A 14,515-nucleotide genomic window follows, 5' to 3' on the forward strand; every position below is an offset into this window, starting at 1 on the left:
GTTATTTTTCTATATTGCTGATCTCTTAAGTGTCAGCTAGATCATTCACATGAATTGTTGTCACTGCAGCAAGAAAACAGACCTACTGTAAAACAAGAAGTTTATTTTCTCAAAAAGTTTAAGACTACAGTAATGGAACCACTTTCTCAAGCCAAAAATAAAAAGGTTATAAAGACCTTTTAAATTTACTAGCACAAACCATGTTACCAGACACAGAATTTGATTCCGATGAAAACAAAATCAAAGAAATCAGGCATAGATGTTTGAACACTAGTGCAATTTGTAACAGTATTACTATAAAAGCAGTTGACTTTTTCATTTTGTAATAGCTTCAAGTCAAGACAGGATGATTAAAGCTGATATCTAGAGAAAGCTGAGCAGCTGTGTATTTCTTAACAGTGAAAACCGGACAAAATTAACAGCCAATAGTCGCTGCTTTGCAAACTGTACTGCACATAGCTTTGCAAGGTTACTTCACTAACAAAACTTCCCTTTTCAGTTCAAAATTAGCTTCAGCAAAGTTATTTTGCACAACCATCACAGCAAGCTCCTCAGATATCAAACCACACTGATAATTAGATTTCTGTACCACAAAACTTTCCAGTGCCAGTGGTTTTTGAAGGCTTGTTTGGAGAACAGAAACATCCTGCCAGCTGCAGTCCTGACAGGACACCTGCAAATGGAATCAGCTGCCTGTTCCCCCACGATTTGCTTTAACCAAGGCTCCTCGGGCTGTTCCTCAAAACGGTTAACAGAGACCGGGACCAAGTTGCTGCTGCGATGGGGAAAAATTACCTTAAAATAAAAAGCCTCAGCCAGAACCGCTTGGGGCAACGCTGACCACCTCACAACCCAGACCGGCCGGCAGCCGCGCTCCTCAGCCGCTCGCCCGCCTCCACGCGCCCACCCCAATAGGGAGGAGGCCCCGCCCAGCGATGACGCAGCTCGTCGGCCGCTCGGTCGTCCCACCCCCTTCTCCCCGCCCGGCTGCCGGGGACGGGCGGGGCCCCGCCGTGCGCAGGCGCAGTTCGCTGCGCGGCGGCGGCAGCGCGACTCTTTCACTTACGTCAAAAGAATTTACGGCACTGCTAGCGGCCGTGGTTGCTGTGGAGAGGCTCTCCGTGTCCCTCTGCAGCACCAGTCTCACCGCCCCGCCGAGTCGTGGGCCTGCCGGCGGGTGAGAGGGCCGCAGGAGGGTCGCCGCTTCCCCGGGGGGCGGTTGAGGTATAGCCGGGGCCGGTCTGGCCCTGCCGGTGGGGCGCCTCCGGGCACGGGCGCTGTGGCGCGGCGTGCGTGCGGGGCCCGGAGGGGAGAGGGGTGTCTCCGCCTGCGCACCGGCAGGGGAGCGGGTCGTCGCTGGGGGCTCTCGTGTTAAAGCGGTGAATGCTGGGTTTTCTTATCCTGGCACCGTTTCCTTCAGCGAGCGTAGCGCGAATCTTACGACGCGTTTAAATTCAGTGTGCGGGAAAAACGTGTGCAAGTTGGGGGGGGGCGGGGCACAGAGCTCCGTCTGCTCTCTACTAAGGGTGCCTGAGTAACCGGGTGATGCCATGTCAGTCAGCTAACGCTGCTCTCTCTGTCTCAGCCTGCTGACCAGGTGCTTTTTATTGCTTTCCAAGGTTACATCCAGCAAACTCTACTTCTCAAATCATGGAGGCAGAACAGATTATGGAGGGACAGCCACAGGTATTGCAAGAAATGTTTTATGTGCATAATGCTAAGTGCATAAAAAGAGTATTTTCACTTTGCTGACTGTGTGTTATTTTACAGGTTCCAGAAAATCCCCATTCTGAATACGGCCTCACTGAAAACGTAGAGGTAACAAAGGTTTGGTTGTTGTAAAGTACAGTGAAAGTCACATTCCTGATCAAGGAGAAAGGTGTTGAGTCTTGAGTCTAACTTCAGCTAATGTCATGTTCCCAAGAAAGTCTGACGGAAACTGAGCAAGCAGATAGTAGTCCCTTGAATAACTGGCTGTTAATGTATTTTCTGTAGCCTTGCTTCCGTTGTACTATATGGTACTGAGGTAAATAACAAACCCTTTAATGAGATGGGTTTTTTTGGACATACCCTGTGATTGTTACCTATTCTATTGCTATCTATTACATATATCTATGTAACATATTATGCCACAAAAGTCCAGCCAGACTTTTATTACAGGAAGGGAAGAGTAGGACTTGGTGGCCTTTCTGAAGAAGTATTGAAGGAAGGGGTTTGTTTCATATTCTTGTCAATAGAAATACTGGATCGGAGTAATCCAAGGTATCTGATTACTTGTGCTAAGAAAGAATAGCCACAATCCATTCTCTCCACTGTTGGTAACAGTGTGGGTTAGAATAACAACTCTGAAGGCCTTTCTTTGATAAGGAGTAAAATAAACGTCATAGTCTCCCTCCATTACAAGCTCCTACTCTATGCTAAATTTTTTCAGAAACTTTTCTTAAATGTCTTTTGTGACTCATCTCCCTAATAAGTGTTTGTCTGTATGCCTCAGCTTCCACTACAGAACCATAACCCATTGGATATGTTGGTCGTGTACCGGTAGATTCATATATGTTGCGTTGAGTATGTTTGGTTTGCTGGCTGTGGTAGGGTATCCTTTTTTAGCTATGGTTAATGGTGTAATATGATTCAGCACTTTCTGACCAGAAGGCACCTGGCAGCATTTTGCATACATTTTCTTTAAAGTGTCCATCTATACTTTAATAGAGCACAGTCTCAAATTGCTTAACTTTAGCAGAGTTCCCTTTGTCAGACTTCACCTGAATTTCTTGTGCTTTTACCATTTTTTGTTTGTTAAAAGTGTGTGCATACAGGAACCATTTAATTAAGACAGCCCTTGTTAGTAGTCATTCATGTCTCAGTGGTGTAGAAGCTAAATCTGTGAATGCAAAAGTAGAAATAAAACCAATAGAGATTGAGTGTCACCTGTTTTAGGAAACTTAGGACTCCCTAACTTTGTTTCCCCAAAGCGTAAGAGTTTAACAGAACGCTCCTCAAGATTGAGTTTTTGTGCGAGGAAAAATACACACTTAAATTTTCTTCAAAGATTTAAAGAAGTTATTGCCAGTGGATTGTGAAGAGATGGGTACTTTGTTTGCACTAACACTTCAGAGTAGATGTGGCTGCTATTACCAATGTTGATTCACTTTTTTTCTACTTCAGAGGATAGTAGAAAATGAGAAAATAAATGCAGAGAAAACATCAAAGCAGAAAGTGGATCTTCAGTCATTACCCACACGTGCCTACTTGGATCAGACAGTTGTACCTATCTTGCTACAGGGACTTGCTGTTCTTGCAAAAGAAAGGTGAGATGCTTCACTTCCTTTCTGTATGAAAAAGGTAGGTCTCAAACTTGGGTGGTGCGTCACCTTTTCAGACCTTGCACACCAGACATAGTTTTGCTAGTTTGCTGGTTGTAAGAAAGTCATCATAACAGGTTTACAAACTTACGAATTGCTGTGATTGACCGTGTAGGATGTGCTCCTCATGGAGGTGCATGTGGCATAACAGTTCATTGAATATGATCCTCCAGTGAGGAGGTTTTGGAGGGGGAAAAATGTATTTTTGCATTAATTTTATCACATAGTTCACCGTATAGCAGCAAGGCAAGAAGCTGTTCTAGTTTTGAACACAAGATTTTTGTAGTGTGGAATTATGGAGGGTTCCGCTTGTCATTTAAAAATCGGGCCTGATGTGTCTTTGTCAGAGATTAAAACACTTTCTAAGGGATGAAGCTGACCCTGCACTATCAGTAAACTGATAGTTTATCGTTTGAGTAAAGATTATGCTGTTAAGATGCCCCCAGTCTCTTATTAGTCAATGTAGAAGGTTATTTTTCAGTAATAGCAAACAATTACTCATCTTACCTGAATTAATTTCTAGCCTTTTGGTGTATCCGAACTATTGGCGAGTCATACTGCATGTAACTGTTTCCCAGTTTTGCTGAAATAACATTCTCAAAAGCTGGTATGGATGACCGTAATCACATCAGGGTACCTACAGCCAGAACAGCGATCAACAGCATCTTAACCTCAAAAGGAGCTGTGAGTTTGAACTGCATTGTACAGACAGCTAATAAGGCAAAAGAGCACCCAGGAAGGTACACCCCGTGTGTGCACCTGAGCAGTGTGAGATCTTCAGTTGGCATCTGTGGGAGTTCTGCTGCAGACTGAATGTAAAACGCAGCCTGAGGTGGAAACCTCACACCTAAGAATCTGGGTACCTGTGTTACGGCCAAACGTTTGTTTTGGGGTGGGGTTTTCATCTTTCTTCATTATGGAAGGAGCTGTTCTTTATGGGGAGTCATCACATTGATAGAAGAGGTTGGGGAACATACAGGGGAAAAAACCTATCAAACTGCCGAGGTCAAATTGGCTGTTCAGTTGAGCATATCCAAACCTCAGGGGTGAAAAAGCTGAACTACTAGCTTCGTCTGCTTCAAACTGAACTGGAAAGTAACTAATGGATGCCGATTTCTTCTTCTAAGCAATACAGAGATGTCCAGGGAACAGCCCAGTACATCTGATGACTATGCCTGGAATTCAGTAGAAATTATCATCCAGGATAGTGAGCATACAGATAAATGACCTATTTGGGAGGAGTCAACACAACTTATGTCAGGTCTTGTAAGTTTCTTGGAGTTCATTGAAGAGGTCAGCAAGCACATGTGAACAGGAGTCTGTTTAAATTTCTAAAAGGTTTCTGGCACAGTCATTCACTAAAAGCTTTTAAAGAGAGTTAGTTGCTGTGGGATTAAAGGATAAGGAACTGACTGGAAGATGCAAGATAGGGGGTAGAAGTAAATGGTAAATTTTCATGGTGAAATGAGCTCAACACCACAATCCTGGAAGAAGTGGCTGACACAATCTGTCAATGATACAGAGTTTTACAGAATAGGTTGGGATTTTTTGTGTGTATTTTTCTATTTGGTTGGGGTTTTTTAAGTTGATTGCAAATAATTGCACAGGAACTTCACTAACTCTATGTGAAACTACGGAAGACTGCTATGAAAAGTTGAAACTGTGACAAAAAGTGGAAGACTGAATACCCATAAAGAGAAAATTATGTACCTAGGAGGGTAATAAATACCCTAATGCTAGTGACAAAGTGATATTCAGAGTTGACAATTACCCTTGTGAAAAAGTATCTTTAAACCATTAAATGTATATGTCAGTGCATTGCTCAATCAAAAATAAATTCTGAACGTTAGGACTTAGAAATTGAAGGGGTAAACCCAAGCGTAACATACAAGAACATTGTAAATTTAAATTATCTTTTAATATTGTCTGTAATTCCAATTCCCCTGTATTCTGGTAGAATATGGAAAAAGTTAGAAGAGTGCCAAGGCAGTCAGAAATATGAAACGCTATCTGTATATGGAGTGACTGAATAGATGATACCTAGAAAGGAGACTTCTGTGAAAGAGTATATTAGGAATATCTTAAATCACAAATAGCATAGAGATGATGATGGGATGGATTGTTTATTATCTCTTCTGATGCAGTAAGTGAAGCAGGTAGATAATTCATAATAAACAGAAGGAAGTGATCCTTCACAGGTCACATAATGAAGCTGTATCATTTTTTGCCTCGGGTGGAGGATGTTAACACTTTATTTGGGCTTAAGGGGCAACTAACTGGTGAAAGTTGTAGAGGAATCCACCCAGGACTATTAAAGGTGCTAGCTCAGAAATATGTATGTGCTTGGGAGCCAAAAGGATGGTCCAGAGAAGTATCTCTACAGACTTGCTCCATTTTTCTTAATGCTCTTTATAGGCATATTTGCTCACTGCCAGACCTTTGGTCTGACTCAGTGTGAAATAAGTAAGCTTGTCGTTTATATTGCAGACAGCATGCAGATTAGCAGGATTCATGCACTGTAGCTGGAGGAGCTCTTTTTTAAAAAAAACCAAACACTTGTGGACTAAGGCTGGTGATCCAAAGTGTTTATTATTGACTACTTGCAGGTTACCCCAATTCTCAAACTTGGAAGTTTTTGTGTAAGTTTTGTTGTGTTAATATCAGTTGTCAGAAACCATGAAAACAGCTCCATTAATTTTTGCTTTATATAGCATGAGTTAAAGGTATAGGCAAATGCATGTAACTTCCAATGACGTACATAGAGTATTTATGCTTACAGACTATACCTTAGTTCTAGGTATGTAACTGTTCTAGCAGTTTAGTAACATAGAACCAACATGGCCTAAGACCCCTCACTAAAAACTGTCTCATCAGACAAACTGGAAATTTACAGGGTAACCCTAGGTAGTTGGTCATCTCTGAATCAATGCTTCTAAGTGTTTGGGAGGAGTTACGTTGCTTTTAAGGGAAGGTGATTAGTTCTTCAACTACCTCATTTCATAGAATAAAAAATAATTGCTTTTGATTTACTTTTTTTCTTTACAGACCGCCAAATCCCATTGAATTTCTAGCAGCATATCTTTTAAAAAACAAGTCACAATTTGAGGACCGAAATTAACTCCGTAAAAATGAGGACGGTTTGGCTGCTAGACTGAAATGCTCATTTGCCGTCATTTGTTTTCTGCTGTAAAAATCCTTCGGAACCATGATGTTGTCTTTCTTAATCGCATAGTTTGCTTTACATTTTGAGTTATTTAATAAAGAAGACTTTACATTTAATTTGTTCACTTGTTTTAAACTAGCTGTTAAAGAGACTTTCAAAATAAAAGTACTGAAACTCCACTGCCGGGTGGAAGTGAATAATTCCATGGGGCTACATCACCTGAACACATGGAACAAAGGGGAACAATTTGTTATGGGAATCACATGAGAAATTTGATTTCATATAGCACCCTCCACCTGCAACATGCCTAAACAGAAAGCAAACAAATTTAAGACCAGTTAGAATTTAATTTGAGGAAGTACTGATTGATTAGAGAACTTTCTTCAGAACACCAGGAAATGGGCTTAGTTAAAACAATTAGATTCAGCAGCTGCACAGATCACCTGCAGACAGTGTCCAGAGTTTCAGACATTTACATTAATGAGGTGTGCTATGCAGCATTTATCATTGATCTCCTGACTGGTGGGCTGGATTTAACTGAAACACTGAATAAAGTTTGAAGTGATTTACAAAGGTTCTGTAATTCAGTTCTGTGTGCAGCTACCCCTAGTTGGAGTGTTCTTTCTCTGTCAAAGACTGAATCGTAGAATATCTCAAGTTGGAATGCACCCATAAAGATCATCAAATCCAACTCCCTGCTCCTTGCAGGACTACCTGAAACTAGCCACATGACTCAGTTGTGTCATCCAGATGTTCCTTGACCTCTGACAGGCTTGCTGCTGTGACCACTTCCCTGGGGAGCCCGTTTCCAGCGACCAACCATCCTCTCAATGAAAAGCCTTTTCCTGACGTCCAAGATAATCCTAATCTACCCAGTAAAATACCACGTATTCTGATTTTTTATTTTTTCTCCTTGGGTCTACCAACACTTTTTTTGTTTGTTTTCCCCATTCTTTAACATCTTTGTCAGACCCCTTGATTTTACTTCTGTAATCTCAGTAGCGGTAAAAGCCACAGATCTCAGGGTGCAATATAAGAAGCTGTAAGAGAGACTGGGGATCAGAAGAAAAATAATGAAGACAGTAAACTATGTTGTGAAAAAACACTAGCGAAGTATTGAAGGTCTGGCTTGTAGCTGTAGGACTGGCTTGCTAGGTTATTGGCAACGAGTACAAGGAGTAGACATAGCCCTCAAAATTCCCATTTTTGTTTTCTGTAACTTGGAGCAAGGGGCACAATCAATGTTGTTCACTAGCACTGGATACTGGAATCCAGATTAAGCATAGCCCACTTTTTAATAGACTGGGAGAATGACTGCAATTTTTTTGACGGTGACAGAAACAGTAAACTTGGCTTCCAAGAGTTGCTCAATTAACCAAAATCCTATTATTATTCAAATAAACTTTCATATTGCCATCTTACCATTCTCATCTCCGTTCTGGGTTTCTTAGTTAATTGCTGTAACAAAGCAAGCAGTTAAAAACCTGTAAATTAAATTCTTTGCTGCAAGGGTTGGAGGTTTTTTTCTGTGTGATGTTAAAGGCTGCATAATTTTTTTTGTAATTATTCATAAATTCACAAGACACATGGGACTCTCATTTGACTTGTTCCTGCAATGACTTAAACACCATATTTGCAGTATATTAGGTTGACCATGACACAAGTAATTATTTTCCCTTCATTCTCTGTCATCTAGAGGACTTTGCTATTGTAATCTGTACATTTGGTTTTAACTTATTTTAACATCACTTTTCTTTAATAGCTTACATGGGTGTAAGAATGGCCAGAAGATACATTCTTCAGAGGAAAAATACTTAACTTTTCAATTGTCTGCTAACTTGCAGGGGCTGGAATGAGATCTGGCCATTACTCCTAGTAGGAAGGCTCTCATTATTTTACATATTTCCTAATGTGCTAGGAGGGAAACACTGAATTAGCAAAGTTCCAGAGCTGTAAGACTGGGCAACAAAAAAAAAAAAATGGAAAGAAGCCCGCAAACCCCAAACCAAGCCCAAAAAAATCTATTTTGGAAAATTTACAGAAAGGCTGCCCAGGGAAGTGGCTGAGTCACCATCGCTGGAGGTATTTAATAAACAAGGAGATGTAGCACTAAGGGACATGGTTTAGTGGTGGACTTGGCAGCATCAGTTTTCTGGTTGGACTCCATGATTTTAAGGGTCTCTTCCCACCTAAATGAGTCTATGACTTTATAAAATTGTGGAATGAGATGACTAATTCTATTGCATTGTCGTGAATACCATCTCCATCAAACGCTGACACTTTAAAGAGACTGAAAGGATTTTAACAACAGTGTTTTGACTTTCTGGAATGAGTAATAACATTTAAGTGAAGACGAGACACCATAAAGACTTGGTACTGCTATTTTTATTGCTAAAGTGGCATTCCAAGGTTTCATCCATAGGTGACAACATTGCAAGATTGTTAAGAATTGTTAAGGGGGGGGGGTGGCAGAAATCTGTGCTGCTCCCCAATGTCAGTGTTGACAATTTGTGCAAGACCACATAAAAAGAAGCAGTTCAACTATTAATCTTCCCTGGACAGAGCAATTTTCTTATAATGTATTGTTATACCTGCATTTCAGAATACAGATTTCTCACCTTACAGTAACACCCATCAAGCAGCTGCACAAAACTTGTAAACACACTGGCTTTCCACACAGCTCTTGCATCAACCTAGAATCATAAAGCATCTGTACCTGCCTCAAGGTGAGCTGTCCCTGCCAGCAGCGTGCCACCTACTGAGCTGCTGGTGGCACCGCTTGGTACAAGGTGTCAGCTGCTGTTGTCTTCCCACCTAAGCTAGTTCCAGAGAAGGAAAAAGCCAGGTTCACAAGGTGATGATGTTAGAAGATTTACTACAGCAGCTTTTCCGGGCAGCTTCCTCCAAAAAGTAAGTTGAAATGTTGCTAGCAGCAGTGAAATCACCAGTTCTAAGAAACAAATTTTAGTGATTCTTGCAAACCTATGACAAGTCAACAAGAAAAGTGCAACCATATCCTTTTACTTTTTAAGCTGGCTTCACCAATTGGGATCTGTAATGTGAAGAAGAGAGCAAGTTACTATCTGAATAATCAGATCATATCTGAATAATCCCAATTCTCCAAGTTAGGGAAGGCATGATAAAGTCCAAATTTGCAAAGCATTTACTTGTTTTAAACTCTCCCCGTGACAAAACAATGGAGATTCAGTGATGAGACTCGACAGATGCTTGCTATCGTGGTTTAATCCAGAAAGAAAGAAGTACTATTTTTCCACAGGAAACACCATTGCTGAGGGCTTCAGGATAAATGTATTTCATTTTGAAGTACAAATCAAAAAACAAGTGATTTTACATTCATAAAAATGAGGAACTTGTCAATAAAATGGAGAATAGATGTAAGGGGCTAAAAATTACTAATAGATGTCAAATAAAAGCTTGAAGAAATAAGTGAAAACAGCAACTTTAGATGTATGACAGGCCACTGCCAAATAGCTGAAGGCTTTCTCTCTTAATTCATGAACAATTGTTTTTCAGTTTTCTCCACACTACCCTAGGTAACTGAGTCAGTATATGCTCCAAAGGGCACTAAGCAGAAAATAAAACGGAATACCTGGCTAACACCACAGCACATCTTCCAAGATGACTATTTTTGATCCAATATCCAGAAGTTACTATTCAGTAACTGTGGAAGAATTATATATGACTCATATGCAGTATTTTGAAGCCTGCCTTTTTAAATGCTTCTACTGAGAATGTTATCTTTTACCTTTAAGGGAACAGTGGCAGAAGAAAAGATTTCCCACTAAAAGCACTTCTGATCAAAGGGTTCTATATCCTCATATTCTGAAGCGGGTTACCACCTAAAAATACAGTTTGACTTGCCTCGCCGAATCTTTTTTTTTTTTTTTTCATCTCCAGTTTATCACAGACTTTCTCCAGGATCAGTACAGGTCTTTGAGCTATCCATTTTATTTTCTGAAGTGCTGTCACTATTGTAAATGCAGTCTGATCAAAAGAACTCCTCTCTCACCATCAGACTTTCTAGAAATAAAACAGATGCTTTCAAACAAATGCAAAATCTGAATTCTGAAAGATATAAGCAGTTGAAACCAGCAGGTTGAAAACATGAGAAGAATCTCTATGCCTACCACGCTTGATAGAATACAGGTTTTGATTTATTCTTATCATTGTACTAATTACATAACAAACTATTCTTAGCCAAGCCCTAGCTTGTGTTCCCTATTTTATTTCATCGTCAGAATTCATTTTAAGGGTGACTACATAGCCTAGAACACAAAAGTACAGAATGCCAGCTGTTCCAGAAATAGGCATTTTAGCATGATGAAAAAAGTTATCAGCACCGTTTCTGCTAATGTTCCCTTTTCAAATACAGTTTTAAGCGAAGACTTAAGATGTAAATGCTCTGTGAATAATTATGGGGCAGTTTACTGAGAGGAGTATAAATTAATAAATGCTGCTGGATGGTTGAGAAGTATCTCCTAGAAAGCGTATGGCCTTTTTTCTCTGGTGAACACTGTGATATTTACAAGATGGATAATTACCCACTGATAATGTTATTCCATTATACAGGAAGTGGAAATATTTCCCTTGTAAGGGGGGGGGGGGGAGAGAGACAGAGAGTTAAGTACAGTAGAAGGAAGGCCTGCTAGGATCAGCAGGTTCCTCAGATGCAGAATGACAGTAGAGAAAAACCTAGAGTAACAGTGAACAGCTTCCTGAGAAGGGAGGAGACAGGAAGATGGTGTGAGAAGATGATAGGAAAGAAGCCAAAATAAACCATATGCAAGATGACAGGAGCGAAAACCAAGAAAGCAAGAGACCTTGAAAGCTGAGCCAGCTGAAGACATGTGCCACCCAAGTTGGGCACAGGATGTTACCCAAGGAAACGCCTGCATGCTAAGGGCACACTAACTGGCAAGTCACTCTTGCCACCATCTGCCTTCATGCTTTTCTTTCAGGTAAGGAACAACCAGCCAACAGACATACATGTGTCCATGCATTGTGTCAATCTCCCCTGCACATCAAAGAAAAAATGACTTAAGTAACAGCTCTGAACAGGTAAGCGCTCCTGTTACTTTTCCCATACAAACAGTCCTTGAAAAAATTACAAAGCAGGAGGATCTCCCAATCTAACCCATGCTTCACAGTGTTCAGCTGAAAGCTCAGCCCAGATCCTCCGCCTGTGGCTAGAACCTTTCCATACCTCCACGTCCTGAGTGCCAGGAAGCCCAGCACCGCCATCTTCTACTTAACTGAAGAGCTGCTTGCTTTTCTGTTTCTGCCTCTCACGTTCACATTATACGGTACTGAGGAAGTGCATCACCAGCCCTTAAACAAAGAAACAAACTGTGATCAGGAGGTGATAGAAGCTTAAAATAGAAGAACCCACAAATCGCTAAACACTGCTCAGTGGTATTATGTCCGCCTGTGACAGGCAATAAAGGAAAAACCCTACTGTCACCCTTGCCAGTGAAAACAACTGAAATTCCTCCTGTAGTATACTATGGATGACAAACTTGGGCAAGAACAGTACGAAACTGAGAAGGAAGTCCTCCAGCTTCACTGGGCTCTGGAACGACAGTGCTGGCTGCTAACAGAGGACAGAGATTCACTGGAATACAGGCATATGCCACAATCTAAGGATTAGCAAAGAAGCTTGTGCTTTCTGTGACACTTAGCTGCAGTTGTTCTTCTGCATCTATATGGATCCTACATTCACAATACATAAAGTAAAAACTTCATCCTAATCTACACCTGATCTAGGTGAGAAAAAACTACACACAAGTAAAGAACGGTTAATGATGAAAGCAAGGGAGAAGGAAACATAAAAAGGAAGCACAAGGAGAAAAGGGATCCAGCCCAAGAGGTATGCAACAAGAAGAAAAGAAATATATTAAAGAAAATTTAAAAGGCAAGCTGAAGAGAAAAACACCACTACATAAAGAAAGGTAGCAAATCCAGAAGAAATACTTATGGTTTTGCTCATTACACTGTCTAGATAACCACTTGGAAGTTCTTATATCTTGTTTTCATCAGAGGGGAAGAGCTTACATGAGATGAAAGCTCTTCCTCTAAATGGTAGAAAGGAATACCAGATAATTAAAAATTTTTTTAACCTCCAGTTCCCCCAAGATGTTCCTTCTAGCAGTCTCCACTAACTGTTCTTGGTGGATTGTGGGACAACGGTGCATCAGAAACTATCTGCTGGCATGACCTTTTTTTGTAAGTACGTAATTGCAACATTTATTTTTCTCTATGAAATTTATCTTCTGCTGCTTTTAAATAACTTTATTGAGGGATTAGTAGTCAGTTCAGGAACTATTCCCAGTACTGAAGTATATGTAAAAGATTTAAGAGTTAGTTATAAATGCTTATCAAAACCACCAATACGTTTAATGTTAAAGCAGTCAGGCAGGATAGTTCTTCCAGTCCAGGCAGCAGTCATAACCCACGTGAACCTTTTTCAACGCACTATTTGCAAAATAACTATGGAATACTGTAAGGACAGCTAGACCAGCGAAGGCTACATAAAATGCCAGACATTTCCTGGGATAGTCAGGTCCCACTTCCCCCTGACAAACTATTACAAATATTATTAATTGGAGACTCCAGTCTTCATTGCCCCTCAACTGCACTGGGAGATGCGTCACGGGTGCAGAGAAGGATCCCCCACGGATAAAAATGACATCGGCCATTTACCTGCAGCACGACTTTTTGATTTTCCAAGACATACTGTGTGCAATGCCTTTGTCCCCCATTTCCTTTGGTTTACTGTTTAATAAAAAAAACACCAAACCAAAACAAAAAAACCCCCACAAAACCCCCAAAAGCTCTGTATTTTGCATTCATTTGTAACTGGCTGGGGGACTTTTCAAAGAATAAAATGCCCTAAAGGGGAGAAGAGGGATGTGTTTCCTACCCTGGCCCACACACTTCCCGCCTCACAGGGCACCAGTCTGCCTTAGCACGTCAATGGCTGCAGCCCCCACGCCTCCCGCCTGGCACCCCTCTCTCCCGGTGGTCTCCCCTCTCTCCCGGTGGTCTCGTACGTCAGCGGCTAAAATTGCTTTTTTCCTCCCCCCCTTTGGTACCGGCCAACGCTCCCCTTTCCCCTTCTGCCGTAGGAGCTATTTCGGGCTATGCTTCTCGTCTCCATGGCAGCCGTCCATTCACCAAGCTCACAGAAACATTCGAGGGGCGAGGAAGGACGGAGCTGAGGAGAACCAGGGCCTTCTACACCGAGGCGGCCGCCCGCGCCCGCTGCGCGCCGCGGCACCGACGGCAGCCGGGGTCCAGCCCCCCGGCCCGAAAGGGGGAACGACGCCCCTCAGAGTACGACCCGCTCGCCCAGCCCGTGCCGGGGACCGGGGGACGCGGCCCCGCGGCCTGCACCGCGCTCTCCTCACGGCAAAGGGGCGACCCCCGGCACCGCAGCGCACCTCTTCGCGCGCGGGATCACCACCCCCCTCACCTCCCGCCCCGGCCTGCCAGGCAGGGGCCCGCCGCGCCGCGCCGGAGGGGGGTGTCCGGCAGCCGGCCGCACCCCGGCAGCCCCCCGGCCCGCCGCGGCGGAGGGACAGGGCCCTGTGGGGGGCCCCGGTGCCGCCCGCGCCCCCGCCCCCGCCCGCACCGCACGGGGCGGAGCGCCGCCAGCCGTGCCTCCCCTCATCTGACCTGCGCTCGTAATCTTCCCTTCCACCACGGAGACACAGCCCCGCCAATCAGCGGGGCCAGAAGCGATCGCCACGGCAACGCGGCCGGCCAACCCGCGGGCAGCTCTCCCCGCCGAGCCCCGCCTCCTGCCCCCCACCCCCCCGAGGCGGCGCCGCTCCGTTCCGGGCCTGTCAAAGTCGTGGGCGGGAGCAGCGCGGGCGGGCGGCCAATAGCGGCGAGGCTTTTGCTTTCGTGCCCAATGGGGGAGCGGCGCCCGTGCGGCCCCTAGTCCACGGGAGCCGAGCCGGGCCAAACC

The 14,515-nt window shown here is 43.1% G+C and overlaps 1 protein-coding gene across 4 annotated transcripts; it reads left to right on the forward strand.

The window, feature by feature from the left end:
- Positions 1 to 1,021: 1,021 nt before the first annotated feature.
- On the forward strand, positions 1,022 to 6,704 carry DPY30 (dpy-30 histone methyltransferase complex regulatory subunit). 4 transcript variants are annotated; one of them, XM_056357525.1, is made up of 5 exons: positions 1,022 to 1,177; positions 1,620 to 1,686; positions 1,771 to 1,818; positions 3,166 to 3,308; positions 3,886 to 4,090. In XM_056357525.1, exons 2-5 carry the CDS (start codon positions 1,651 to 1,653, stop codon positions 3,947 to 3,949), a joined length of 291 nt encoding a protein of 96 aa, XP_056213500.1. In that variant the 5' UTR covers positions 1,022 to 1,177; positions 1,620 to 1,650; the 3' UTR covers positions 3,950 to 4,090. The 4 variants fall into 4 exon arrangements, with proteins under 4 accessions (XP_056213500.1, XP_056213499.1, XP_056213502.1 ...); XM_056357524.1 differs by lacking the exon at positions 3,886 to 4,090 and adding an exon at positions 6,408 to 6,704 and having other exon boundaries at positions 1,024 to 1,177; XM_056357527.1 differs by lacking the exon at positions 3,886 to 4,090 and adding an exon at positions 6,408 to 6,704 and having other exon boundaries at positions 1,046 to 1,177; positions 1,586 to 1,686.
- The last annotated feature ends 7,811 nt before the right edge of the window (positions 6,705 to 14,515 follow it).

This window comes from Falco biarmicus, chromosome 12 (genome assembly GCF_023638135.1).
Source record: "Falco biarmicus isolate bFalBia1 chromosome 12, bFalBia1.pri, whole genome shotgun sequence".
Lineage (NCBI taxonomy): Eukaryota > Metazoa > Chordata > Aves > Falconiformes > Falconidae > Falco > Falco biarmicus.